Below are 26,873 nucleotides of genomic sequence, written 5' to 3'. Positions count from 1 at the left end.
TTACCTTCAAACTCAGTGCCTCTTTGCTTGACATCATGGGAAAATCAAAAGAAATCAGCCAAGACCTCAAAACAAATTGTAGACCTCCACAAGTCTGGCTCATCCTTGGGAGCAATTTCCAATAGTATGCAAGTGTGAACACCTTGGTACCACGCAGCCGTCATACCGCTGAGGAAGGAGACGCGTTCTGTATCCTAGAGATTAACGTACTTTGGTGCGAAAAGTGCAAATCTATCCCAGAACAGCAGCAAAGAACCTTGTGAAGATGCTGGAGGAAACAGGTACAAAAGTATCTATATCCACAGTAAAACGAGTCATATATCGACATAACCTGAAAGGCCGCTCAGCAAGGAAGAAGCCACTGCTCCAAAACCGCCATAAAAAAGCCAGACTACGGTTTGCAACTGCACATGGGGACAAAGATCGTACTCTTTGGAGAAATGTCCTCTGGTCTGATGTAACAAAAATAGAACTGTTTGGCCAAAATGCCCATCGTTATGTTTGGAGGAAAAAGGGGGTTGCTTGCAAGCCGAAGAACATCATCCCAACCGTGAAGTACGGGGGTGGCAGTATCATGCTGTGGGGGTGCTTTGCGGCAGGAGGGACTGGTGCACTTCACAAAATAGATGGCATCATGAGGAAGGAAAATTATGTGGATATATTGAAGCAACCTCTCAAAACAAGTCAGGAAGTTCAAGCTTGGTTGCAAATGGGTCTTCCAAAAGGACAATGACCCCAAGCATACTTCCAAAGTTGTGGCAAAATGGCTTAAGGACAACAAAGTCAAGGTATTGCAGTGGTCATCACAAAGCCCTGACCTCAATCCTATAGAAAATGTGTGGGCAGAACTGAAAAAGCGTGTGCGTGCAAGGAGGCCTACAAACCTGACTCAGTTACACCAGCTCTGTCAGGATGAATGGGCCAAAATTCACCCAACTTATTGTGGGAAGCTTGTGGAAGGCTACCCGAAACGTTTGACCCAAGTTAAACAATTTAAAAGGCAATGCTACCAAATACTAATTGAGTGGATGTAAACTTCTGACCCACTGGGAATGTGATGAAAGAAATAGAAGCTGAAATAAATCTTTCTACTATTATTCTGATATTTCACATTCTTAAAATAAAGTGGTGATCCTAACTGACCTAAGACTTCTTACTAGGATTAAATGTCAGGAATTGAGAAAAACTGAGTTTAAATGTATTTGGCTAAGGTGTATGTAAACTTCTGACTTCAACTGTATATGTAACCTATAACTAAATGAGGTGCTGTCTGTGGCAGAAGCTAAGGTGATTGACGCTGCAAAAAATGGGAAAGCATTTGGCATTGATTTACTGTAATGAAGTGTTAAAATCACCTAAATTAACTGAAGTTCTACAAGATTCGCTACAAATTTGTTTTGAGTACAGTATACCGTCATCCACTTGGTATAAGTATATAATGAATCCCATTCCCAAATCTTTTTAAAAAATGCCACTGAACTGTACAGTCGTGGTCAAAGGTTGAGAATGACAAATATTAATTTTCAAAGTCTGCTGCCTCAGTTTTTATGATGGCAATTTTCATATACTCCAGAATGTTATGAAGAGTGATCAGATGAATTGCAATTAATTGCAAAGTCACACTCTGCCATGAAAATGAACTTAATCCCCCAAAAACATTTCCACTGCATTTCAGCCCTGCCACAAAAGGACCAGCTGACATCATGTCAGTGATTCTCTCGTTAACACAGGTGAGAGTGTTGACGAGGACAAGGCTGGAGATCACTGTCATGCTGATTGAGTTAGAATAACAGACTGGAAGCTTTAAAAGGAGGGTGGTGCTTGAAATCATTGTTCTTCCTCTGTTAACCATGGTTACCTGCAAGGATACGCGTGCCGTCATCATTGCTTTGCACAAAAAGGGCTTCACAGGCAAGGATATTGCTGCTAGTAAGATTGCACCTAAATCAACCATTTATCGGATCATCAGGAACTTCAAGGAGAGAGGTTCAATTGTGAAGAAGGCTTCAGGGTGCCCAAGAAAGTCCAGCAAACGCCAGGACCGTCTCCTAAAGTTGATTCAGCTGCGGGATTGGGGCACCACCAGTGCAGAGCTTGCTCCGGAATGGCAGCAGGCAGGTGTGAGTGCATTTTACATTTTAGTCATTTAGCAGATGCTCTTATCCAGAGCCACTTACAGGAGAAATAAGGGTTAAGTGCCTTGCTCAAGGGCACCGACAGATTTCTCACCTAGTCGGCTCAGGGATTAGAACCAGCAACCTTTCGGTTACTGGCACAACGCTCTTAACCACTAAGCTACCTGCCGCCCCATCTGCACGCACAGTGAGGCGAAGAATTTGAGGATGGCCTGGAGTCAAGAAGGGCAGCGAGGAAGCCACTTCTCTCCAGGAAAAACAACAGTAAAGCATCCTAAGACCATTCATGTGTGGGGTTGCTTCTCAGCCAAGGGAGTGGGCTCACTCACAATTTTGCCTAAGAACACAGCCATGAATAAAGAATGGTACCAACACATCCTCCGAGAGCAACTTCTCCCAACCATCCAAGAACAGTTTGGTGACGAACAATGCCTTTTCCAGCATGATGGAGCACCTTGCCATAAGGCAAAAGTGATAACTAAGTGGCTCGGGGAACAAAACATTGACATTTTGGGTCCATGGCCAGGAAACTCCCCAGACCTAAATCCCATTGAGAACTTGTGGTCAATCCTCAAGAGGCGGGTGGACAAACAAAAACCCACAAATTCTGACAAACTCCAAGCATTGATTATGCAAGAATGGGCTGCCATCAGTCAGGATGTGGCCCAGAAGTTAATTGACAGCATGCCAGGGCGGATTACAGAGGTCTTGAAAAAGAAGGGTCAACACTGCAAATATTGACTCTGCATAAACTTAATGTAATTGTCAATAAAAGCCTTTGACACTTATGGAATGCTTGTAATTATACTTCAGTATACCATAGCAGCAAACTTTGTGAAGACCAATACTTGTGTCATTCTCAAAACTTTTGACCACGACTGTAGAGGCATACGTTTACGAAGTACGGTCTATAAAATTAGTCATCCATCCTCAACAGTAGGCTAATAATCTTTTTGGAGGATCAAAACATTCTGGTGGAAGAACAAAATGGTTTTTGTAAATCCAGAGCCTGTATAGATCATATCTTCACAATAGTCAGAAATATATTACAGGAAGATAAGCCTACTTTTGTATGTTTCATTGATTTCCAGAACACCTTCGATTTTGTAATAGGAAATGTTATCACGCAATCCAGTCTCCACAAAGCACCAACTGCCTGTGAGCGTGTTAATGAATATGGTACAGATTGGTTTCTCACACCTTGAGGTGTAAAACAAGGAGACGCCTTACCACTGCCTCTGTTTTATGTACAGTCAATTGGTGCAAAACCAAAACACACAAAGATATTGGTTATGCCACGTATTCCAAACTGTATCAGACATGCGTGTCCTGTTCTGGACTTCTCAGCAGGAGTGTGGGGTGCTAAGATGTATCTAAGAAACAAACACATCCATAACAGAGCAGTACGTTATTTTTTAGGTATCAACAAGTTTGCACCTATACTGGTAATAACTGGGGACATGGACTGGGAACCCTGTGAGGTGAGATGGAAGGCGTGTATGGTGAGACTTTGGAATAGACTGTTGGATATGCCAATTGGCAGAACAGTCAGCAAAGTTTTTAATGGGATCTCTCCATAAGGGCCTGGGCCACAGAAATGTCTGACCTTTTCCAACAGTGACTGAACAATTGAACGAAAACCAAATTAAGGGAGACATAGGCGCTATTAAAAAACAGACAAAATATGAAAATAAATTGGTGGAGGAGATTAATCATAAACCCAAATTCAAAACCTTTTGATTAAGGGTGAATGTGTGCGAGCGATACACTACATGGCCAAAAGTATGTGGATACCTGCTCAAACATTTAATTCCAAAATCATGGGCATTAATATGGAGTTGGTCCCTCCTTTGCTGCTATAACAGCATCCACTCTTCTGGGAAGGCTTTCCACTAGATGTTGGAACATTGCTGCGGGGATTTGCTTCCAGTCAGCTACAATAGCATTAGTGAGGTCGGGCACTTATGTTCGGTGATTAGGCCAGGCTCGCATTCAAATTCATCCCGAAGGTGTTCAATGGGGTTGAGGTCAGGGCTCTGTGCAGGCCAGTCAAGTTCTTCCACACCTATCAACAAACCATTTCTGTATGGACCTCGCTTTTAAAGGGTGTCCACATACTTTCAGCTATGTAGTGTGTATTATGTATAACCTACCTAAAAGCAAGATATCGCTAAGTGCACAGGGAAGATCAGGGATATTATCCCTGCATATCAAAACAGGTTGGTATAATGGTGAAATGGAAGAGGAAAGACTATGTAACTATTGTGACCTCAAATAAATCGAAAAATAAATTAATTTTATCCTCTATTGCCCTTTCTACCACATTATATGCTTGTCCTTATTCCAGAAAGCCCACCAGATATAACCTGGCATTATGTGGCTGAGCCATGAGGAGAAACTGAAATCGTTTTTTTGTCCATTGTGTATTTCCGTTCGCGGAATTTTAAGATAAAGCCTGGAATAAAAGAAAATGGGCGACCTATAATTAAATTATAAGAAATATATATATAGCAAATGGCATGTGTGTACAGTACAGTGGGGAAAAAAGTATTTAGTCAGCCACCAATTGTGCAAGTTCTCCCACTTAAAAAGTTGAGAGGCCTGTAATTTTCATCATAGGTACACGTCAACTATGACAGACAAAATGAGAAAAGAAAAATCCAGAAAATCACATTGTAGGATTTTTAATGAATTTATTTGCAAATTATGGTGGAAAATAAGTATTTGGTCAATAACAAAAGATTCTCAATACTTGGTTAGATACCCTTTGTTGGCAATGACACAGGTCAAACGTTTTCTGTAAGTCTTCACAAGGTTTTCACACACTGTTGCTGGTATTTTGGCCCATTCCTCCATGCAGATCTCCTCTAGAGCAGTGATGTTTTGGGGCTGTCGCTGGGCAACACGGACTTTCAACTCCCTCCAAAGATTTTCTATGGGGTTGAGTTCTGGAGACTGGCTAGGCCACTCCAGGACCTTGAAATGCTTCTTACGAAGCCATTCCTTCGTTGCCCGGGCAGTGTGTTTGGGATCATTGTCATGCTGAAAGACCCAGCCACGTTTCATCTTCAATGCCCTTGCTGATGGAAGGAGGTTTTCACTCAAAATCACACGATACATGGCCCCATTCATTCTTTCCTTTACACGGATCAGTCGTCCTGGTCCCTTTGCAGAAAAACAGCCCCAAAGCATGATGTTTCCACCCCCATGCTTCACAGTAGGTATGGTGTTCTTTGGATACAACTCAGCATTCTTTGTCCTCCAAACACGACGAGTTGAGTTTTTACCAAAAAGTTCTATTTTGGTTTAATCTAACCATATGACATTCTCCCAATCCTCTTCTGGATCATCCAAATGCACTCTAGCAAACTTCAGACGGGCCTGGACATGTACTGGCTTAAGCAGGGGGACATCTCGCACTGCAGGATTTGAGTCCCTGGCGGCGTAGTGTGTTACTGATGGTAGGCTTTGTTACTTTGGTCCCAGCTCTCTGCAGGTCATTCACTAGGTCCCCCCGTGTGGTTCTGGGATTTTTGCTCACCGTTCTTGTGATCATGTTGACTCCACGGGGTGAGATCTTGCGTGGAGCCCCAGATCGAGGGAGATTATCAGTGGTCTTGTATGTCTTCCATTTCCTAATAATTGCCAAGCTGCTTACCTATTGCAGATTCAGTCTTCCCAGCCTGGTGCAGGTCTACAATTTTGTTTCTGGTGTCCTTTGACAGCTCTTTGGTCTTGGCCATAGTGGAGTTTGGAGTGTGACTGTGTGAGGTTGTGGACAGGTGTCTTTTATACTGATAACAAGTTCAAACAGGTGCCATTAATACAGGTAACGAGTGGAGGACAGAGGAGCCTCTTAAAGAAGAAGTTACAGGTCTGTGAGAGACAGAAATCTTGCTTGTTTGTTATTGACCAAATACTTATTTTCCACCATAATTTGCAAATAAATTCATAAAAAATCCTACAATGTGATTTTCTGGAGAAAAAAATTCTCAATTTGTCTGTCATAGTTGACGTGTACCTATGATGAAAATTACAGGCCTCTCATCTTTTTAAGTGGGAGAACTTGCACAATTGGTGTCTGACTAAATCCTTTTTTCCCCCCACTGTATATAGACTGTGTGTAGGCTTGTCTCACACTTGAACCTTCTCTTAGTGCCAGACTGGGTTCATTTATCTACGTATTTTTATTATTTTGACAGCTCTAGGGTTATAATTATTGCTTGGATAAACGTATTTACTATTATGTATTGATTTATTTTTCACCCTTTATGCGATGTGCACTGCACAGAACACCGGAATAATTATTACTGAATTATTTAAAATGTTTGTTAATGTGTCAATTAATCCCGTAAGGGATGGGTTGCCAACTTGCGATTTGACACAAAAATAACATGTAATTCATTCATTCATTCAGCAAAAAACAATAGACGGACACCATTATTCAAAAACTGCAGCTCGTTGTTGGAACACATTTTCCTACTTGAATCAACCAGTCCTCTTTTAAATCGGTCTCGGAATGGAGAATAACAATGTTCCGATGTAAATGATTTCTCCCATGAGTGGGGCAAGATGTGTTGGTGGAAATTCGGGAGAATTTCTTACATTTCCTTTGTTAAAATCCCCAGCTACAACGAATGCGGCCTCAGGATATGCTGTTTCCAATTTATTCAAAGTCCCACCACTTCAATCCCTGACAAAGGATGCGTCCCAAATGGCACCGTATTCTCTATATAGTGCACTACTTTTGATCAGAGCCCTATGGATCCTAGTCAAAAGTAGTGCACTATAAGTGGAATAGGGTGCCATTTGGGACGCAGGTGGAGTCTTTACTTGGTGCACCAATTCACCAGCGAGAACCAGTCAAGACAAATTACCTCCGTTTCTGCTACACAACAAACCCATTGCACTGTTTAAAGATACATTTACAGTTGAAGTCGGAAGTTTACATACACCTTAGCCAAATACATTTAAACTCAGTTTATCACAATTCCTCACGTTTAATCCTAGTAAAAATTCCCTGTCTTAGGTCAGTTAGGATCACCACTTTATTTTAAGAATGTGAAATGTCAGAATAATAGTAGAAAGAATGATTTATTTCAGCTTTTATTTCTTTCATCACATTCCCAGTGGGTCAGAAGTTTACATACACTCAATTAGTATTTGGTAGCATTGCCTTTAAATTGTTTAACTTGGGTCAAACGTTTTGTGTAGCCTTCCACAAGCTTCCCACAATAAGTTGGGTGAATTTTGGCGCATTCCTCCTGACAGAGCTGGTGTAACTGAGTCAGGTTTGTAGGTCTCCTTGCGCGCACACACTTTTTCAGTTCTGCCCACAAATTTTCTATAGGATTGAGGTCAGGGCTTTGTGATGGCCACTCCAATACCTTGGCTTTGTTGTCCTTAAGCCATTTTGCCACAACTTTGGAAGTATACTTGGGGTCATTGTCCATTTGGAAGACCCGTTTGCGACCAAGCTTCAACTTCCTGACTGATGTCTTGAGATGTTGCTTCAATATATCCACATAATTTCCCTTCCTCATAATGCAATCTATTTTGTGAAGTGCACCAGTCCCTCCTGCAGCAAAGCACCCCCACAACATGATGCTGCCACCCCCGTGCTTCACGGTTGGGATGGTGTTCTTCGGCTTGCAAGCGCTCCCCCTTTTTCCTCCAAGCATAAATGGTCATTATGGCCAAACAGTTCTATTTTTGTTTCATCAGACCAGAGGACATTTCTCCAACAAGTACAATCTTTGTCCCCATGTGCAGTTGCAAACCGTAGTCTAGCTTTTTTATGGCGGTTTTGGAGCAGTGGCTTCTTCCTTGCTGAGCGGCCTTTCAGGTTGTCGATATAGGACTCGTTTTACTGTGGATATAGATACTTTTGTACCCGTTTCCTCCAGCATCTTCACACTGCGTGGTCCCATGGTGTTTATACTTGCGTACTATTGTTTGTACAGATGAACGTGGTACCTTCAGGCGTTTGGAAATTGCTCCCAAGGATGAACCAGACTTGTGGAGGTCTACATTTTCTTTTCTGAGGTCTTGGCTGATTTCTTTTGATTTTCCCATGATGTCAAGCAAAGAGGCACTGAGTTTGAAGGTAGGCCTTGAAATACATCCACAGGTACACCTCCAATTGACTCAAATTATGTCAATTAGCCTATCAGAAGCTTCTAAAGCCATGACATAATTTTCTGGAATTTTACAAGCTGTTTAAAAGGCACAGTCAACTTAGTGTATGTAAACTTCTGACCCACTGGAATTGTGATACAGTGAATTATAAGTGAAATAATCTGTCTGTAAACAACTGTTGGAAAAATTACTTGTGTCATGCACAAAGTAGATGTCCTAACCGACTTGCCAAAACTATAGTTTGTTAACAAGAAAGTGTATGTAAACTTCCGACTTCAACTGTATGTATTATAACCAGCTGAGGACTTAAATCGTCTGCTCTGTCTCAAAGTATCCCATAATGGAAGTGTTTTTCCCCCCACACTATGTTATTGCATTAAACAATGATGCGAACTTCAGGCCATACAAGAAAACATATGAGCGATGGGCTTATCGGATATGGATCTTGACAGGCTTGTCTAGACAAGACTCCTTTCTTGCAGGGTAATAATCAGGGGTGCAACTTTCACTGGGGACGGGGGACATATACCCCCCACATTCTGAAATTGCATTTTTGTCCCCCCCAGTTTTATCATTGGAATGTGATATAAAACGAGGCAGCGGTGTGCTTTAGGACCATGCGGACGCCCAAATCGTGTCGCATCAACAACAACAAAAATCATTGTAGAAGGGATCATGCTGTTCGTATGTGGCTGCTATGAAAGTGAACTGTGTTTGCGTGTTATTAGGGGTGAATTCATTCCGCCGATTCTGTTGAAAAACATTTCTTAAAACGGAAGCAAACGGAACAAAACTGGGATAAACATACCTGAATTTGTCCACTTGAAACTCTAATTTGCAACTGTTGGACTAATAATTACACTCGAGATCAGCTAAATTAGATGCAGGCAAGATTGTGCAAGGCGGTATTGAATTTGTCAATGTCTGTCACCTTGATTACTCAGATTTCTCTCGACCTGCGCACCTACGTTGTAAACTTTCATTTACAGGCTAGGTTGTAGCAACCTCATGATGGGTATCAGGACATTTTTTATATCACGTAGTAGCCTAAACCTATCAATGTTACATAGAGCTGGGTGAATGAAATATGAATGACAGTCATCCAATATGTTTTAATAGAAATAAGGCCATGCTCATTTTTTGGAGTCACCCTCAAAATTAAAGTGGAAAACCACACTACAGACTGATCCAACTTTGATGTAATGTCCTTAAAACAAGTCAAAATGAGGCTCAGTAGTGTGTGTGGCCTCCACTTGCCTGTATGACCTCCCTACAACGCCTGGGCATGCTCCTGATGAGGTGGCGAATGGTCTCCTGAGGGATCTCCTCCCAGACCTGGACTAAAGCATCCGCCAACTCCTGGACAGTCTGTGGTGCAATGTGGCGTTGGTGGATGGAGCGAGACATGATGTCCCAGATGTGCTCAATTGGATTCAGGTCTGGGGAACGGGCAGGCCAGTCCGTAGCATCAATGCCTTCCTCTTGCAGGAACTGCTGACACACTCCAGCCACATGAGGTCTAGCATTGTCTTGCATTAGGAGGAACCCAGGGCCAACCGCACCAGCATATGGTCTCACAAGGGGTCTGAGGATCTCATCTCTGTACCTAATGGCAGTCAGGCTACCTCTGGCGAGCACATGGAGGGCTGTGCGGCCCCCCAAAGAAATGCCACCCCACACCATGACTGACCCACCGCCAAACCAGTCATGCTGGAGGATGTTGCAGGCAGCAGAACGTTCTCCACGGCGTCTCCAGACTCTGTCACGTGCTCAGTGTGAACCTGCTTTCATCTGTGAAGAGCACAGGGCGCCAGTGGCGAATTTGCCAATCTTGGTGTTCTCTGGCAAATGCCAAACGTCCAACCCCCACCTGTGGACGTCGGGCCCTCATACCACCCTCATGGAGTCTGTTTCTGACCGTTTGAGCAGACACATGCACATATGTGGCCTGCTAGAGGTCATTTTGCAGGGCTCTGGCAGTGCTCTTCCTGCTCCTCCTTGCACAAAGGCGGAGGTAGCAGTCCTGCTGCTGGGTTGCTGCCCTCCTACGGCCTCCTCCACGTCTCCTGATGTACTGGCCTGTTTCCTGGTAGCGCCTCCATGCTCTGGACACTACACTGTCAGACACAGCAAACCTTCTTGCCACAGCTCGCATTGATGTGCCATCCTGGATGAGCTGCACTACCTGAGCCACTTGTGTGGGTTGTAGACTCCGTCTCATGCTACCACTAGAGTGAAAGCACCGCCAGCATTCAAAAGTGACCAAAACATCAGCCAGGAAGCATAGGAACTGAGAAGTGGTCTGTGGTCACCACCTGCAAAACCAGTCATTTATTGTTGTCTATTCCATTTGCACAACAGCATGTGAAATTTATTGTCAATCAGTGTTGCTTCCTAAGTGGACAGTGGTTTGATTTCACAGAAGTGTGATTGACTTGGAGTTACATTGTGTTGTTTAAGTGTTCCCTTTATTTTTTTGAGCAGTGTATTTAAGGTATCCATAAGATGAAGCATCAATTTATACTGCAATTATCTGCATTGACAACCTCTATGAACTGACAGTAATTTGTGAGTATGAATAAAGATGAAGTACTACCCCCTCTACTGGCAGTTGTCCAGACAGTGACTAGAAATACACAGCACAGACAACCATATTTCTGCCCAAATTGCATTGAAGGACTTACGGTTATAATCCATCCCAAAACTATAAAAGATGACATCGTAAATTACCACTATAACCATTTTAGTTTTGGTTCTCGGGAGTTCTCTCCCTGACACAATTTATATAGTCTCTCTCACATTCTCTCCAAGTGCTTTTCTGGCTCTCTAATTTAATATTTTCTTATTCTCTTCCATTGCCTCCAACTCCCACTCTGCGCCCCACCCCCACCCACATGCTTCTCTTTCTTATTTGACTCCAGTCTCCAACTATCTCCCATATCAATAGTGTCTCTATCCAAATTTCCCTCCCTCCATCCATCCCGCTAACCAGTCAGAGTATCTCACCTTCTCGTAGTAGTCTACGTTCTTCTCTGCGGTGGAGAGAAAGGCTGATTTGAGGTCTCCTCTCATGCTCCTCTGCCATCGGCCCCAGTCACCCTTCAGTGCATTGTTGGCCCATTCCACACGGTCCTCCAGTTTATCAATCTCCTCCTTCAGCTAACACACACACACACACAACCATCATCATCATCATCATCATCCGCCTCCTCTTACCAACATTACATATTACAGTGCAATATCCCTTCACATCAACCACAACAACCTGGACATACAGAACACTTAAAGCAAGAAGACCTTCACACAAAGAAATCACGTGATGGGGCCAGTTTTATTTAAGACAGTGGCCATGTCCGAATATCCATACTTAAGTCCTAAATATACTGAACAAAAATAAAAAACACAACATGCAACAACTTCAGAAGATTTTATTGAGTTACGGTACATAAGGAAATAAGTCAATTGAAATAAAGTATTCTGGCAACAGCTCTGGTGGCCATTCCTGCAGTCTGCATGCCAATTGAACGCTCCCTCAAAACTTGAGGCATCTGTAGCATTGTGTTGTGTGACAGAACTGCACATTTTAGCAGCCTTTTGTCCCCAGCACAAGGTGCACCTGTGTAATGATCATGCAGTTCTGTCAACGCCACAGATCATGTTTTGAGGGAGCGTGCAATTGGCATGCTGACTACAGGAATGTTTACCAGAGCTGTTGCCAGAGAATTGAATGTTCATTTCTCCACCATAAGCCGCCTCCCAACGTCATTTTAGAGAATTTGGAAGTACATCCAACCGGCCTCACGTGTAACCACGCCAACCCAGGACCTCCACATCCAGCTTCTTCACCTGCGGAATCGTCTGAGACCAGCCACCCGGACAGCTGATGAAACTGTGGGTTTGCACAACCAAAACATTTCTGCAAACTGTCAGAAAACGTCTCAGGGAAGCTCATCTGCGTGCTCATCAGGTCTTGACCTGACTGCAGTTTTGCATCATAACCGATTTCAGTGGGCAAATGCTCACCTACGATGGCCACCGGCACGCTGGAGAAGTGTGCTCTTCACGGATTAATCTCTCCACATCCGGCTTCTTCATCTGCAGGATCGTCTGAGACCAGCTACCCAGACACCTGATGAAACTGTGGGTTTGCGACCAACAAACACAATTGCATTTTATCGATGGTGATTTGAATGCACAGAGATACTGTGACGAGATCCTGAGGCCCATTGACATGCCATTAATCCGCCGCAATCACCTCATGTTTCAGCATGATAATGCATAGCCCCATGTCGCAAGAATCTGTACACAATTCCTGGAAGCTGAAAATGTCCCAGTTCTTCAATGGCCTCGATACTCACCAGACATGTCAACCATTGAGCTTGTTTGGGATGCTCTGGATCGATGTGTACGTCAGCCTGTTCCAGTTCCCGCCAATATCCAGCAACTTCGCACAGCCATTGAAGAGGAGTGGGACAACATTCCACAATCAACAGCCTGATCAATTATATGTGAAGGAGATGTCTTGCGCTGCATGAGGCAAATGGTGATCACACCAGATACTGATAGGTTTTCTGATCCATGTCCCTAAAATTTTTTTAAAAGGTATCTATGACCAACATATGCATATCTGTATTCCCAGTCATGTGAAATACATAGATTAGAGCCAAATTAATTTATTTCAATTAACTGATTTCCTTATATGAACTGTAACTCAGTAAAATCTTTGAAATTGTTGCATTTTGCATTTATATTTTTCAGTGTAGTATGTAGTTTAAGTATGTAGTACGCTAGTATGGTTATTCGGACACGACCACTGTGCCCCTGAAAACTGCTGATAAATAATTTCTGGTCTGATGGAAGCATTAAATCGTCTCACCACGCAGGGACAGTAGTAGTAAATGTAACATAGCGTTATAAACTAACTGATTCATAGGCAAGGCTAATTAAGAGGATTTCCTCCTTGGATAGCACCCATATCAGGCCTTCCAATGTTAATACATTTGTGTTGTCATTTCATTGACATAAAAACGAAAACCATTAAGCTTGTGGTTTATTATTTGGCATATCCTATGGTTGTGTGTACACGTGTGATATAGCCTAATGATCAAGACCTTTATGTGAATGTTTATCAAAGTTAGCTAACTTACTAATCCTGGTCTGACAGTTGACATGTAAAACATATGAAAAGAGACTATACATCAGTGTATCCAAGTTAGCTGCTACTGCTTTGTGATCCAGTAAATGTTTATCCAAGTTAGATGCTACTGCTTTGTGATCCAGTAAATGTTTATCAAAGTTAGCTGGTCAACTTTGCTGTTCCTGCTACTTTGTGATACATACACCCCTCTGGAGAGCCATCTCTCTCAATGGTCCTGTTTGTAAGGTTACTGCAGTGTTATTGATTCATCAGCTACCTCATGGTCCTACCTAACCAGCCCAATGCCTGTCTCTCATTTAAACAAGCGCTCCCTCTGGAGTACAACAGTCTCAGTCCGTTGCCCCCAAACATATGACTGTCTGTCAGAACACACACAGAGAGGAACTTATTGAATAATTAATCAGATACACAGGGATAAGATAATACAGGGTCCTGAGGGAGACCTTGGTCTCAAATTAGCAGTGCTCAGATATGCATGGCTCCATTTGAGACGAGGTGGATATTGACAGGTGGAGCTGATAAGGGTTGTGCGGCGTTAGCGCTCTGGTCCTGTTTAGAAGGGGATCGACGCGAGACTTGACGGGCTGTGTGTTGATTAGGAGAGCTTGTCATGTGTAACAAGAGGGTGGTTGGGGAGACCAACAGACCGTGGGTAAAGGCTTAGCTGCTATGTCTGGCTGGCTGTCTGGACCAGCAACTATCTCCCAGGTGACAATGTGGACTCATCCTCACTGTCATTACCACACACACAGGGTCGCACACACACACACGCACAGGGTTGCACACGGTCGCGCACACACACAGGGATGCACAGTACCGGCGCAGATGAAGATGGCGGCCTCGCGACTAGCTCTTAGGAAACTTTGCAGTATTTTGTTTTTTTATGTATTACTTTTTACATTATTAGCTCAGAAAGTGTTTTGTATCGTTACATACAGCCGGGGAAAACTAATTTTACAAGCATTTCGCTACACCCGCTATAACATCTGCTAAACACATGTATGTGACAAATAAAATATGATTTGATTTTGATTTGACACACAGGGTCGCACACACACACAGGGTCGCGCACACACACACAGGGTCGCACACACACACACACAGGGTCGCACACACACACACTTATGTTAACCTTTTCCATAATTGCAACCCAAAAGATTCCCTTCTCTTCTCAAATCATTACAAGTTGGGTGGAACGTGAACAATTGACAGAAGACGTTTCATTGTTTTTTTCTGGGCTTTGTTTCTTGATTGAAGCATCTCTGCCATCTACTGGTTCAAATACTACATTACAATTGTATGTCCAGTCGTTTCCCAGTTTCATGCACATTTTAGTCATTTAGCAGACGCTCTTATCCAGAGCGACTTACAGTTAGTGAGTGCATACATTTTTGCTCTACCAACTGAGCTACACGGGACCCACACCTTGGCAAGGCCGTGAGAAAAGCACAATTCAACATCCCATCTCCAGACCGGTTGTGCTGGGAAATGGAAACATGACATTCTGCTTCAAACCACAGCCAGTCAATGTTAAATGCACTATCTATGAGTTAGGCCAGATAAACAACATCCAGCAAACCCAGCCAAAGTGTTAGAGGTTAGGGTCAGGATAATCTAGAACTACCATCCAGCGAACTATGTACAGCACAAACAAGCTGTTAGAAAGGTGGGACTTGCTCAACCACTGCTTGCTTGAATGGACAAGTCGATAGTTGGTAGCATTTTAATTTGTGTTAATACAAAATTACTAAAAAGACAAACAAAATAATGTTAAGCCCATTTGACTTTCTAGCTTTATATTTTTGCTCATTTTGAAAACGTTAACATCTCAAACATGTCCATTCAGCAAAGGGAAAGCTAAAAGCTCCACTCAAAGCAAAGTTAAGCAGAAGCTGTTTACTACAGTTGCATGGTCCACAGTTCGCTGTACCTCTTCAATCTCCACATCAAGTCTCTCCTGCCTCTGATGTCTGGCTTCTTCGGGGTTTTTACCCAGCAGGCTCCCCCACACAAAACCTAGATCACTAGACTCCTCCAGTCACATCACAGGGAGTTCAAGATGTCACAGAGGTCAGAGGGCAAAAGCCACAACAGGAACAGGAATGAATGCTCATGTCTGCATGGTGTAGGATGACGTTGCCCTTAGATGCTGATCTTGGATCAGTTTTGTCCTTTTCTCAGCTAAAATGTTAAGGTTAGGATTGGAGAAGGGGAAGCTGATCCCAGATCTGTACCTAGGGGAAACACTAGTAGGTGTTGTAGTTTGGGCCTGTATGCTGTGCCCCTCTGCTGTCTCATTTTCACAGACAATAGTTACAACTATGTTATTACTAATGACAAAATATTCAAGTTGTCAACATTTGTACATGCCTAGCTGAATATTTCAGAATTGTCTGTATGACATAAATGTACGTGTCACACTGCGTTGGACTGTCACATGAATGTAGCCTAATCTTATTTTGCATATAGTCTTTCCAGGTGAAACTACATGAAAGATCTTACTCAGTTATTGTGTTTGGTGAAACACTGGGACCTGCTACAAAGGCATACATTTGACATTGACTCATTCACAAAGCACTGTAAACCTCATCCTCACAGTCCTTCATTGTTCTAGAACTCTAGATCCCATTGTTTAAACACACGCTACTACAGTGCATTGTTGGAAATCCACAGGTGATTTCTCAGCCAGCAACCTAATTAAAATCTCAGGGTAAAAGGTCACTGCTAAGCTAGGAAGGAACCAGGGACACCCACAGGATTTGAACAGCAATTATCCCAAACAGTTCTGTCCTCTCAATCCCTTTCCATTCTTCATTCTCCATCCATATCAGATCTTACCACCAGTCAGTGGCATTTCGATGTAAGACGTCGATAGATGTGGGAGTTTTCATTACGCAGTGATTATCAAGGCTATATTAGACAATATTTACCACCCAGTTTCCTGAAGTCTGCCAGGAGCTCAAGAGGGACATCCTGAACTATCCGGAGATATTTAGATAATCCTCAGAGGAGGCCTTTTCCAATATCGCCAAAGCTCCTCCTCTGGCTTAAGACCGCTTGATTTCAAATGAGAGGTGACGAGGAGGCAGTTCAGACAGCACAGCTTTATTACTCCTAATCTCTGGGAAATTGCACTGAAGCATCAGGTAGGCCGACTGGTGGCTTATAGAAGGTGCATATAAAAAAAATTCTAGAATAAAAAATTGCCTTTCCTAAACTAACACTCACTTGAACCCCCCCCCCCCCCACTGACTAGCTTACTGACCATGTTACATTTACAAAGAGTCAGTATTGCACTTACTGCATCTCGGTCGACTTTCTTGGTGGCCAGAGCTTCATTCTTGGCCTCAAATTCTGCCTGGATGTTATCCCTCCGTCTCAATACTGCCTAGAGAAAAGGAAAATAAAATAATCTAGCAGTGATCATTGCTTATTCCTGAAACACCAACAAAACGATGCATTAGGCTTGATATTATCTACGCAGTAAGTATGTTTGTGTATGTAGACTATGTAAATATGTGTGGGTGATGGGGGCAAGTTAAGTCAAAGCCTTTCATGGTTTCATCAACATAATACAGGTTTAGCAAGTACTGCACAGTGCTGGGCTGTCATTTTGCCAACTGCACAGTGCTGGGCTGTCATGACGTCTTAAACGCCACTTAACAGCCGCTTAAACGACTTCCTTTACTGTCTTACTGCAGAGGAGTGGTCTTACCTTGAGTGTCTCAGCACACAGGACGTACTCGTGTAAAGCAGGCACCAGGGTGTCTGAGAGATGGCCGACCTGTTCCTCTGTCTCTTTACAGCACCTTTCTATGCAGCCGGCTACACCTTTTAACTGCTCCACTAGCTCCTCCTCTGAGCCCGACCACAGGGTGTACGTGGGACCATACTCCTTTAGCTCCTCCAGATACTCTTGCGACACAAACAGGGATATGTACTGTCAACTACACTACCCACAATGCACTACCTTTCAGCTCCTCCAGGTACTTTGAGACCATAGAGGACTCTGTTCTAGCATGGGCAGCGGCATTGAGGACTTTCACAATTTTTAAGTAGTCAACTGGGTGGGACTTCCTATGGGTTAATAAAGGATCACATAATTCCATCGGGGTCATCAGCCAATGAATTATCCTTGTGAGCAAATATTCCATAACTGGAGGTGGCAGTAAATATCCAAGCTTGGCTTTATACCTGTTCAAACACACTCCAGGTGGTTGTATGCACCCTTGCAGTTTGTTTACCAACTCAGAAGTAGTAGAAGAAAATGTACTACTTCAAAATGGAGATTGCCTCAATGTCGCTGCACGTGCGCTCACAGACACCATAATGGTACAGATACAAAGAACAAGAGTCCTCTATCATTCTCCATGTTTGAAACGAAGAGATGTACGGTCAACTACCCATAATGTACAAGTCTGATTGAAAACGCTACATTCCCATGTAATCCAGTGAGGTGGTGGTACGTTTATAGAGTTCTATTTAACTCTGTGGTCTTACCTTTCTGTTCTTTGACGATCCTTTGGGTGACTTTGTCCAGGGAGGTGATCTTGTTGCTGAAATCCTCTACGTACTCTTGGATGGCAGTAAACTCCTCTGGCCGGTTCTTCACCCCTCTGACGGAGTTAGCCACCGCTCGCACCGTCTCCCCCATCCTGCTCAAGAACCCCGGTCCTTGCTTCTTATAGGTTGTCAGCTCCTACAGGGACAGACGGATGGACAGACACATGCGCAAGCATGCATGCACACAAACAGGGGTCAAATAAAGGCTTTAGAACAATAAATGATCTTTGACAAAGTCCCATCCTGTAGTATGGCAGATTGCAGCAAATTATATTCATTGATCTTACTTATGCTTTACATTGGAAGGAGTGAGATTTACATAATATCGATAGACATAAATTAAGTATGTCAGAGACAGATACTGTATCCTATCCTTTCATTCCTACAATAACATGTGCTCTAGATTAGAACATTCCACTGTCATCAAGTTACAGAAATGGCTTTCATGTCAAATTGACCTTGAATTAAATGTTATGTTCTACAAACTCAAACCACACACCAAGTGCCTGATAAGATGAGAAAATTCCCCTTCAACCTAAACTACAATCCAGTGGTTGTATCCCTGTTCTCATTGAAATGACAGAGTATAATATGCGTTGTCTAAACTTGATCCTCTTAAGAACTCGTCGGATGTGGCAGGGCTTGAAAACTATTACAGACTACAAAGGGAAGCACAGCCGCGAGCTGCCCAGTGACACAAGCCTACCAGACGAGCTAAACCACTTCTATGCTCGCTTCGAGGCAAGCAACACTGAAGCATGCATGAGAGCACCAGCTGTTCCGGATGACTATGTGATCACGCTCTCCGTAGCCGATGTGAGTAAGACTTTTAAGCAGGTCAACATTCACAAGGCCGCGGGGCCAGACGGATTACCAGGACGTGTACTCCGAGCATGTGCTGACCAACTGGCAAGTGTCTTCACTGACATTTTCAACATGTCCCTGACTGAGTCTGTAATACCAACATGTTTCAAGCAGACCACCATAGTCCCCGTGCCCAAGGACTCTAAGATAACCTGCCTAAATGACTATCGACCCGTAGCACTGACGTCTGTAGCCATGAAGTGCTTTGAAAGGCTGGTCATGGCTCACATCAACAGCATTATCCCAGAAACCCTAGACCCACTCCAATTTGCATACCGCCCCAACAGATCCACAGATGATGCAATCTCTATCGCACTCCACACTGCCCTTTCCCACCTGGACAAGAGGAACACCTACGTGAGAATGCTATTCATTGACTACAGCTCAGCATTCAACACCATAGTGCCCTCTAAGCTCATCACTAAGCTAAGGATCCTGGGACTAAACACCTCCCTCTGCAACTGGATCCTGGACTTCCTGACGGGCCGCCCCCAGGTGGTAAGGGTAGGTAACAACACATCTGCCACACTGATCCTCAACACGGGGGCCCCTCAGGGGTGCGTGCTCAGTCCCCTCCTGTACTCTCTGTTCACCCATGACTGCATGGCCAGGCACGACTCCAACACCATCATTAAGTTTGCCGACGACACAACAGTGGTAGGCCTGATCACCGACAACGATGAGACAGCCTATAGGGAGGAGGTCAGAGATCTGGCCGTGTGGTGCCAGGACAACAACCTCTCCCTCAACGTGACCAAGACAAAGGAGATGATTGTGGACTACAGGAAAAAAAAATAGGACTGAGCACGCCCCCATTCTCATCGACGGGGCTGTAGTGGAACAGGTTGAGAGCTTCAAGTTCCTTGGTGTCCACATCACCAACGAACTATCATGGTCCAAACACACCAAGACAGTCGTGAAGAGGGCACGACAAAGCCTATTCCCCCTCAGGAGACTAAAAAGATTTGGCATGGGTCCTCAGATCCTCAAAAAATTCTACAGCTGCACCATCGAGAGCATCCTGACTGGTTGCATCACCGCCTGGTATGGCAACTGCTTGGCCTCCGACCGCAAGGCACTACAGAGGGTAGTGCGTACGGCCCAGTACATCACTGGGGCAAAGCTTCCTGCCATCCAGGACCTCTATACCAGGCGGTGTCAGAGGAAGGCCCTCAAAATTGTCAAAGACTCCAGCCACCCTAGTCATAGACTGTTCTCTCTGCTACCGCACGGCAAGCGGTACCGGAGTGCCAAGTCTAGGTCCAAAAGACTTCTCAACAGCTTCTACCCCCAAGCCATAAGACTCCTGAACAGCTAATCATGGCTACCCGGACTATTTGCACTGCCCCCCCACCCCATCCTTTTTACGCTGCTGCTACTCTGTTAAGTATTTATGCATAGTCACTTTAACTCTACCCACATGTACATATTACCTCAACTAGCCGGTGCCCCCGCACATTGACTCTGCAACGGTACCCCCCTGTATATATAGCCTCCCTACTGTCACTTTATTTTACTTCTGCTCTTTTTTTCTCAACACTTTTTTTTGTTGTTGTTTTATTCTTACTTTTTTGTTTAAAATAAATGCACTGTTGGTTAAGGGCTGTAAGTAAGCATTTCACTGTAATGTCTGCACCTGTTGTATTCGGCGCATGTGACCAATACGATTTGATTTGATCTGTGAACTGATAACATTCTAAAAAGACACTGGGACACAAGGGAAGCATTCATTCACAGAGTTAAAGTCTAGGCATTAAACTAGTAGGCTAATCAGGTTGTGGTAGGGCAGCGTGACTACACCATGTGCGAGTTATTAGACTAGCTTGACGTAGCAGGTGTGTGTAGTCTGACTGCGTAACGTGTATGTCTTTTGTGTGCTCTCTGAAAGTTTTTATGGAGTATGTGTTTGGTGTGGTTTGTTATGTACGAGTTTGGTATATGCTTGCTTACCCAGGCTTGAGCAGTAAGGAAGACTTTGAAGTCGTCGCTGCAGGACAGAATGGGGTGATCAGCGATACGGTTAAGGAACTTGTGGAGAGCTTTCCTCCGTGTCTCGATGAAATCACCATTGAACCTCTCCACCATCCCCTTCACCACAAACTTCTCTGGCAGAGGCTGAGGACAGGAAGGAGGATTAAGCTCAGAAATATATACAGTGGATCGATAGTGTGGAGTTTAACCAAATTCTCAATTCCTTCACAGGTCAGACACTACATACATGAACAATGAGAGTGGAGTGGGCCTCCTCCAGTTTCCCTTTGAGCCAGAGGAAGTCTTGGTAGCGCCTGCGGACTTCATACTCAGAGTTGTCAAACTCACTCCGTGTGGTCTGAGGGAGGCCGAGGGAGAGAAACACAGTTAGAACCCGATTAACTCAATCCTATTGGCAAATACACAATCTGGTATATACTGTACAATCGATGCAATTCAATTTCTAGAGGACATACAGTACATTACACATGCCCACAATGAGGACACCCCCCCCCACCTTGGTCAGAACTCTGTAGGTGATGAAGGTCTCAATGGCAGTCACATGACTTTCTGGGTTGTCCACGGTAATGAAAATGTCTTTAGAGTCACCCTCCTCGTCCTCCTCAAACTTATACTGGTTGACCATGGAGCCTGGGGATGTTTGCATGGAGGCGTTGAACATACTCCCGTCCGCAAGGGTCGCATCCTAGAAAAACAAATCATGAAGGGCAGAACTGATTTAAATAATCTGGAGGAGGAACCCAGAACCAAAACTCACATGCGCTGGCCAGTTACTTCTGTCACAACAGACTACAGTAAATACCATACAGTACATAGTGTATGAGATTGTTACGCGGCACCATCTTGTGATGTGACGGCCACATGTAGCCACACAGCTAAGAAGCCCTTTCCTTTGCACTTTAACATTCATTTGCACCAAACATTGTGTCCAATCAAATAATGACCCAACACGTGGTTTCCATTTCAAATATCAAAGACATCTTTATTGAATTGTTGCATATATTAATTTTAAGTTGAGTGCACGCTCTTTGATTTATATTTGTAACATCTAAATCCAGCAATTATTTCTAGGTTTTACCATTTGAGTTTCTGCAGATCTTTTCGGGTGCCTTGTCTGCAGCATGAAGGCCAGGTGCGCTTGTTAGAGGGCATGCTGCTAATTGGCACGTCCTATTATCCTGAAATTGAGGGGCGTGTCAGCTGATACCACCGCTGTCCAGCATAGGGGAAATGGAGTTCCCCAGTTTAAAATGTTATGCTAGAATTTTCTATTCAAAATGCATATATTTAAAATGCATCATAAAAAATACAATAATAATATGTATGCTTAAAATCATGTTTATGCTAAAACATTTAAGAACAGATCCTTGATCATTTATGTGCATCTTTTGTGTGCATTTATGTGCATCCTGCCTCAGATATTTGGAACTGGCCATCCCTTTATATTCTGTGCTCTAACATTATGGCTGGAGTTAACCCTTGGAGTTGCTCCTGTTATGCCATGTAGACCTCACTTATACATGTATCTATGTTTGAGGTGTTGAAACAGTTTTACTTTAATTAATTTACAGACCTTTAAGTACCCTTTTTATGCACTGTTTTTTTTATTTCTCTTAATCTGTAAAAAACTTCAAGTTTGGGGGGCTCCTGAGGCTCCTGAGTGGCGCAGTGGTCTAAGGCACTGCATCGCAGTGCTAACTGTGCCACTAGAGATTCTGGTTCAAATCCAGGCTCTGTCGCAGCCGGCCGCGACCGGGAGACTCATGGGCGGCGCACAATTGGCCCAGCGTTGTCCAGGGTAGGGGAGGGAATGGCCGGCAGGGATGTAGCTCAGTTGATAGAGCATGGCGTTTGCAACGCCAGGGTTGTGGGTTCGATTCCCACGGGGGGCCAGTATAAAAAAAATATGTATTCACTAACTGTAAGTCGCTCTGGATAAGAGCGTCTGCTAAATGACTAAAATGTAAATGTAAATGTATATTATCACCCTACTCAGTTCTCTCATTGCCTGCTTGGTCAACCCTTATCAAATGTATTTTATAAAGCCCTTTTTACATCAACAGTTGTCACAAAGTGCTTATACAGATACCCAGCCTAAAACCCCAAAGAGCAAGCAATGCAGTTGTAGAAGCACAGTGGCTAGGAAAAACTCCCTAGAAAGGCAGGAACCTAGGGAGAAACCTAGAGAGGATCTAGGCTCTGAGGGGTGGCCAGTCCTCTTCTGGCAGTGCCGGGTGGCGATAAGAGTACATGGCCATTTAGGTCAGATCGTTCCTCAAGTTGTTCAAACGTTCATCGATGACCAGCAGGGTCAAATAATAGTAATGGTGTTTATAGAGAGTGTAACAGGTCAGCACCTCAGGAGTAAATGTCAGTTGGCTTTTCATAGCCGACCATTCCGAGGTCGAGACAGCAGGTCCGGGACAAGGTAGCACATCATTTGTGACAATTTGTGCATTCATCACATTTTTGTCCAACAGGTCACATGTGATGGGTCAGGTAAGTTTAATGCATTTATCATCTGAGGGATGTCCTCAGATCCTATAAAATGGCTAACAGTCCTACCTACCTGTAGGCTATCCTACCGAGTTTGTTTGTGATAAGGAACTTTCAACTGTCAGTTGTATTTAATGGTCCCTGAACTTCCTCTCCATATGCAGTTTGTCAAGAAATATATGGCACCATTTGCAAATCATTTATTCACCTTTCCACAATCCGATGTCAACAACCCATGGTAGTGTCATAGTCAAATCATGGACAGGCCATCTACAACATACAAACGTTTCAGCGGACTTGAACTGATGTGCCATTGTTCACAGGGAGCAGCATGACACTCTTTTATCATTGTCCTTTCATGACGCTTCCTGTAATAACACTGAACTGAGAGGCTACTGTAGTCAGCAGAATGCATAGCCTGCTGCCTAGGCTACTCCCCTGGCTGCGATATGCACCGCAAAACAATGGGAACAGCACAACCTGAAACAACAACGATGTAACTATTTTAACTGCTTTCTCTGTGATGTTGCAAAAATAATAGGCTACAAATAAACAATTCGATTTAGATCAAATATGCACTTGATTTGATTTCCTGTCCCCTCATGGCAGTTTTAGTTGGCACCATGAGCGGCTTTCTTGCTGAAAGGCAGAAAGTTCATTGCAAAATGTGTCTGTTTCTTCTGCTAGTCTGACAGATGAAAGAACTTCAAAAACCCTGTAACTTAGTTGTGAGATCTTGGCGGCCACAACTTTCATCCAGCAATGATAATGCAACAATCAGATTTGGCAACAAAATGTGACAGAGTATCAAAAACATTGCTACATTAGGCAACAGGGGCATCATGCACCCCAACAATCTGAGGGGGTACAAAAGTGAAGATGGCTGGGGAAAATCGGGTTTAGGCCCACGTCTGTAAATTGGAGCATTTTGCATTTTTCAAACACCGTTTTCCTTCAATCTAGTCATAATCATTATGCTTAATTCTATGAAGAAGAAAAAAGTATATGTTCAGGTAGAGATACGTCGCGAAGCAACTGCTTTCTATCCCTCTTGATCGCACATTCTTCTCTCTTTTACGTAGCAGGTGTAAAAGAAACAGACCGGACAAATAGGCGCGCAATGGATTATGGTCTTTGTAGTTAATTACCAGATTTTCTGCACTAAACTATGTGGAACATTGGAAACTACAACTCCCTACAAGATCGCACAGTTCGTGCTTGATCTGATTTAGCTCTAGAGAAATTGCAGCGCAATGTGCGCATTGAGTTCACAGAAAAAAACGAACTAAATGAAATTCAAATAATTTAACGGACTTCGGTCAATTAGTTCTTTAAAAATAAAAAAATAACTGACATTTCAGTTAATCGCTCAGCACTAACATTTAGTAATTGTTTGCTTTTCTAAAGTCTACCAATCTTGCCAGCAGCCATGCCAGCTATGGTAGACAAGAAAGCTACTCTATCTTCATTGATTGCCTGAAATGGCTTCTTGGTAGCTAGTTATGACGTTGGGAACCTATCTGGGCTAGCTAAAGCCAACTTCATAAAATTGCTAGATGGCTAGTAGTATCACAGAGAAACAACATTTGTAAAAAATAAAATAAAAATTACAGGACTAATTTAAGGGGGCACGTGCCCCCTATGGGCATGACGCCTCTGTGTATGGCAACGAGATTAAGTATGCCGTGTTCAAAACAACTGGTCGCTTGGAACTCAGAAATCTCCGACTTCAGACTTCATTGCGTTCAAAACAACTGGGAACGCGGGAAAAAAACGAGCTTCGACTGGGAAAAATCGATTTGAACGGTGATCCAACTCGGAATTCCAATTCGGGAACTCGGGCCACTTTCTAGAGCTCCGACTTTCCGAGCAGAAGATCACTGACGTCATGATTTGACCCCGTATTTTTCCGAGTTCCCAGTTGTTTGAACGCGGCATTAGTCCTAATACTATTTGCATGACAGCACCTGATCGAGTGACCTTTGAAACGGACAAAAACATGCCTAACATCAGCAGATAATTGAAAAGGGTGATACGTCAATACTTTTTTCGAGCCAATGTCTGATATAAAATATACTTTTAAGATGTAGTTATGGTGCATTAATGTAGACTACGTAAAATACTGTGATTTAAACTGGTAAAAGATACATTTTAGACTATCCAAGTGGCACGCACCGTAACAATGCACGTTTCTGCCTGAAGTTAATTGGATTTACAAAAGCAATGCAACCTTCCCTAAACGATTAACTCAGAACTGAGTGTCAAATGTAGGCTATCCACGTAGCACAGACATATCGCATCAACCCCCTGCGCCAACTCAGTTTCTAAACTTCCCCGTACGTTCCACATTAGTAGGCTAGGCTAGTGTTCTTTTTACCTTGCTGAAAACTTCTAAATCGTCATCCTCGTCTAGATCTAACATCTGTCCGGAGATGTCGGCAGGTATTGTAATTGTTTGGGTGGGGGACACAACACCGTCGATAGTTCCGCTCATAGCTGCCCAGATTTACACCGACAACGTAGGCTACGGGGATATCATCAGCAGTCGCTGCTGCTGAAACTCAGTATAACTTCAGAATTTGAGTGAATTCAATTTACTGCGCAGAAACGGAAGTACCACTGGGAAAAGGAGAGGGTTGGCCACGGATTAATTGAATAGGATAGGTCAGGATATGGATAGCTGACATCTCAGATTATATCTGTAGAAGTATGTGACATAAATGTTATATGCCAGAGGACATAGCTACGTGTCACTGTTATGAATAGAAGAAGCAACTAAATGTAGCCTTTGTCCATAGTAGGAGAGGAGGCCTACATGTCATGACCGTGATCTGTGTGAAGGATGAAGCACTAGCCTTCATTTGAATAGCCTTCATTTGAATAGCAATGGATTTACGTCTATAGTCTTTCAAACCAAGTTTTATTGTGGGCAGATACTAGTTACCACAGCCACAAAGTCATAAACCCCGCCTATTTCTACAATGTATTTTCTTTAAAATTTGACTTTAAACCTAACCCTAACCCCACTGCTAACCTTATACCTAACCCTAACTTTAAATTAAACCCAAAAAGCTCATTTCTATTTTCATGAATTATTACGATATAGCCCATTTTGACTTTGTGGCTGTGGTAGCTTGTGGAAACGGTGGGCAGACCACCAAAACATAAAAGGTAGTTGACCAATCACGCGAGATTTGAGTTCTGGGTTAACCGAGATTAGGCTAGAATAGATTACACTTCATTTACCCTAGTTATTACAATATTGTTACTATAGAAATTACAGTGCAATTATTACACAGGTAACAATTTATTTTAAAGGCTACTGGATGCATTGGTGTTTCTTATTTCTCTATGATTAGTTATGTATCTTTAGATCAAAATTTGGTGTCTAAATAAAAGCATAATAGCCTAATACAGAATATTATTGATGATTTGTGGACCTGGACCTCACACATTCTCCACAACTCCAAGCAGGGATATATTTAACCAAAAGATGTCACTGTTGCACAAAGGATATTCTTTATTTT

At 43.3% G+C, this 26,873-nt stretch overlaps 1 protein-coding gene across 2 annotated transcripts in view; it reads right to left on the bottom strand.

The window, feature by feature from the left end:
* Positions 1-25,957, bottom strand: part of snx7 (sorting nexin 7) — a 37,284-nt gene extending 11,327 nt beyond the window's left edge. The window contains exons 1-9 of one of the 2 annotated variants that reach the window (XM_084152045.1): positions 25,724-25,957; positions 21,347-21,535; positions 21,077-21,187; positions 20,809-20,973; positions 17,932-18,130; positions 17,147-17,346; positions 16,733-16,819; positions 15,362-15,463; positions 11,280-11,432 (exon numbers count right to left, since the gene is read on the bottom strand). In XM_084152045.1, coding sequence (XP_084008171.1) covers positions 11,280-11,432; positions 15,362-15,463; positions 16,733-16,819; positions 17,147-17,346; positions 17,932-18,130; positions 20,809-20,973; positions 21,077-21,187; positions 21,347-21,535; positions 25,724-25,840 — 1,323 coding nt within the window. In that variant the 5' untranslated portion in view covers positions 25,841-25,957. The remainder of the gene's footprint in view (positions 1-11,279; positions 11,433-15,361; positions 15,464-16,732; positions 16,820-17,146; positions 17,347-17,931; positions 18,131-20,808; positions 20,974-21,076; positions 21,188-21,346; positions 21,536-25,723) is intronic. The other variant, XM_084152046.1, reaches the window with a different exon arrangement.
* Between the last annotated feature and the right edge of the window lie 916 nt (positions 25,958-26,873).

Source organism: Coregonus lavaretus (genome assembly GCF_964263955.1).
Source record: "Coregonus lavaretus genome assembly, chromosome: 34".
In the NCBI taxonomy this organism is placed as follows: Eukaryota; Metazoa; Chordata; class Actinopteri; order Salmoniformes; family Salmonidae; genus Coregonus; species Coregonus lavaretus.
Note: the sequence above shows the minus strand (reverse complement) of the source record. Positions and strands in the feature narration are given on the sequence as shown.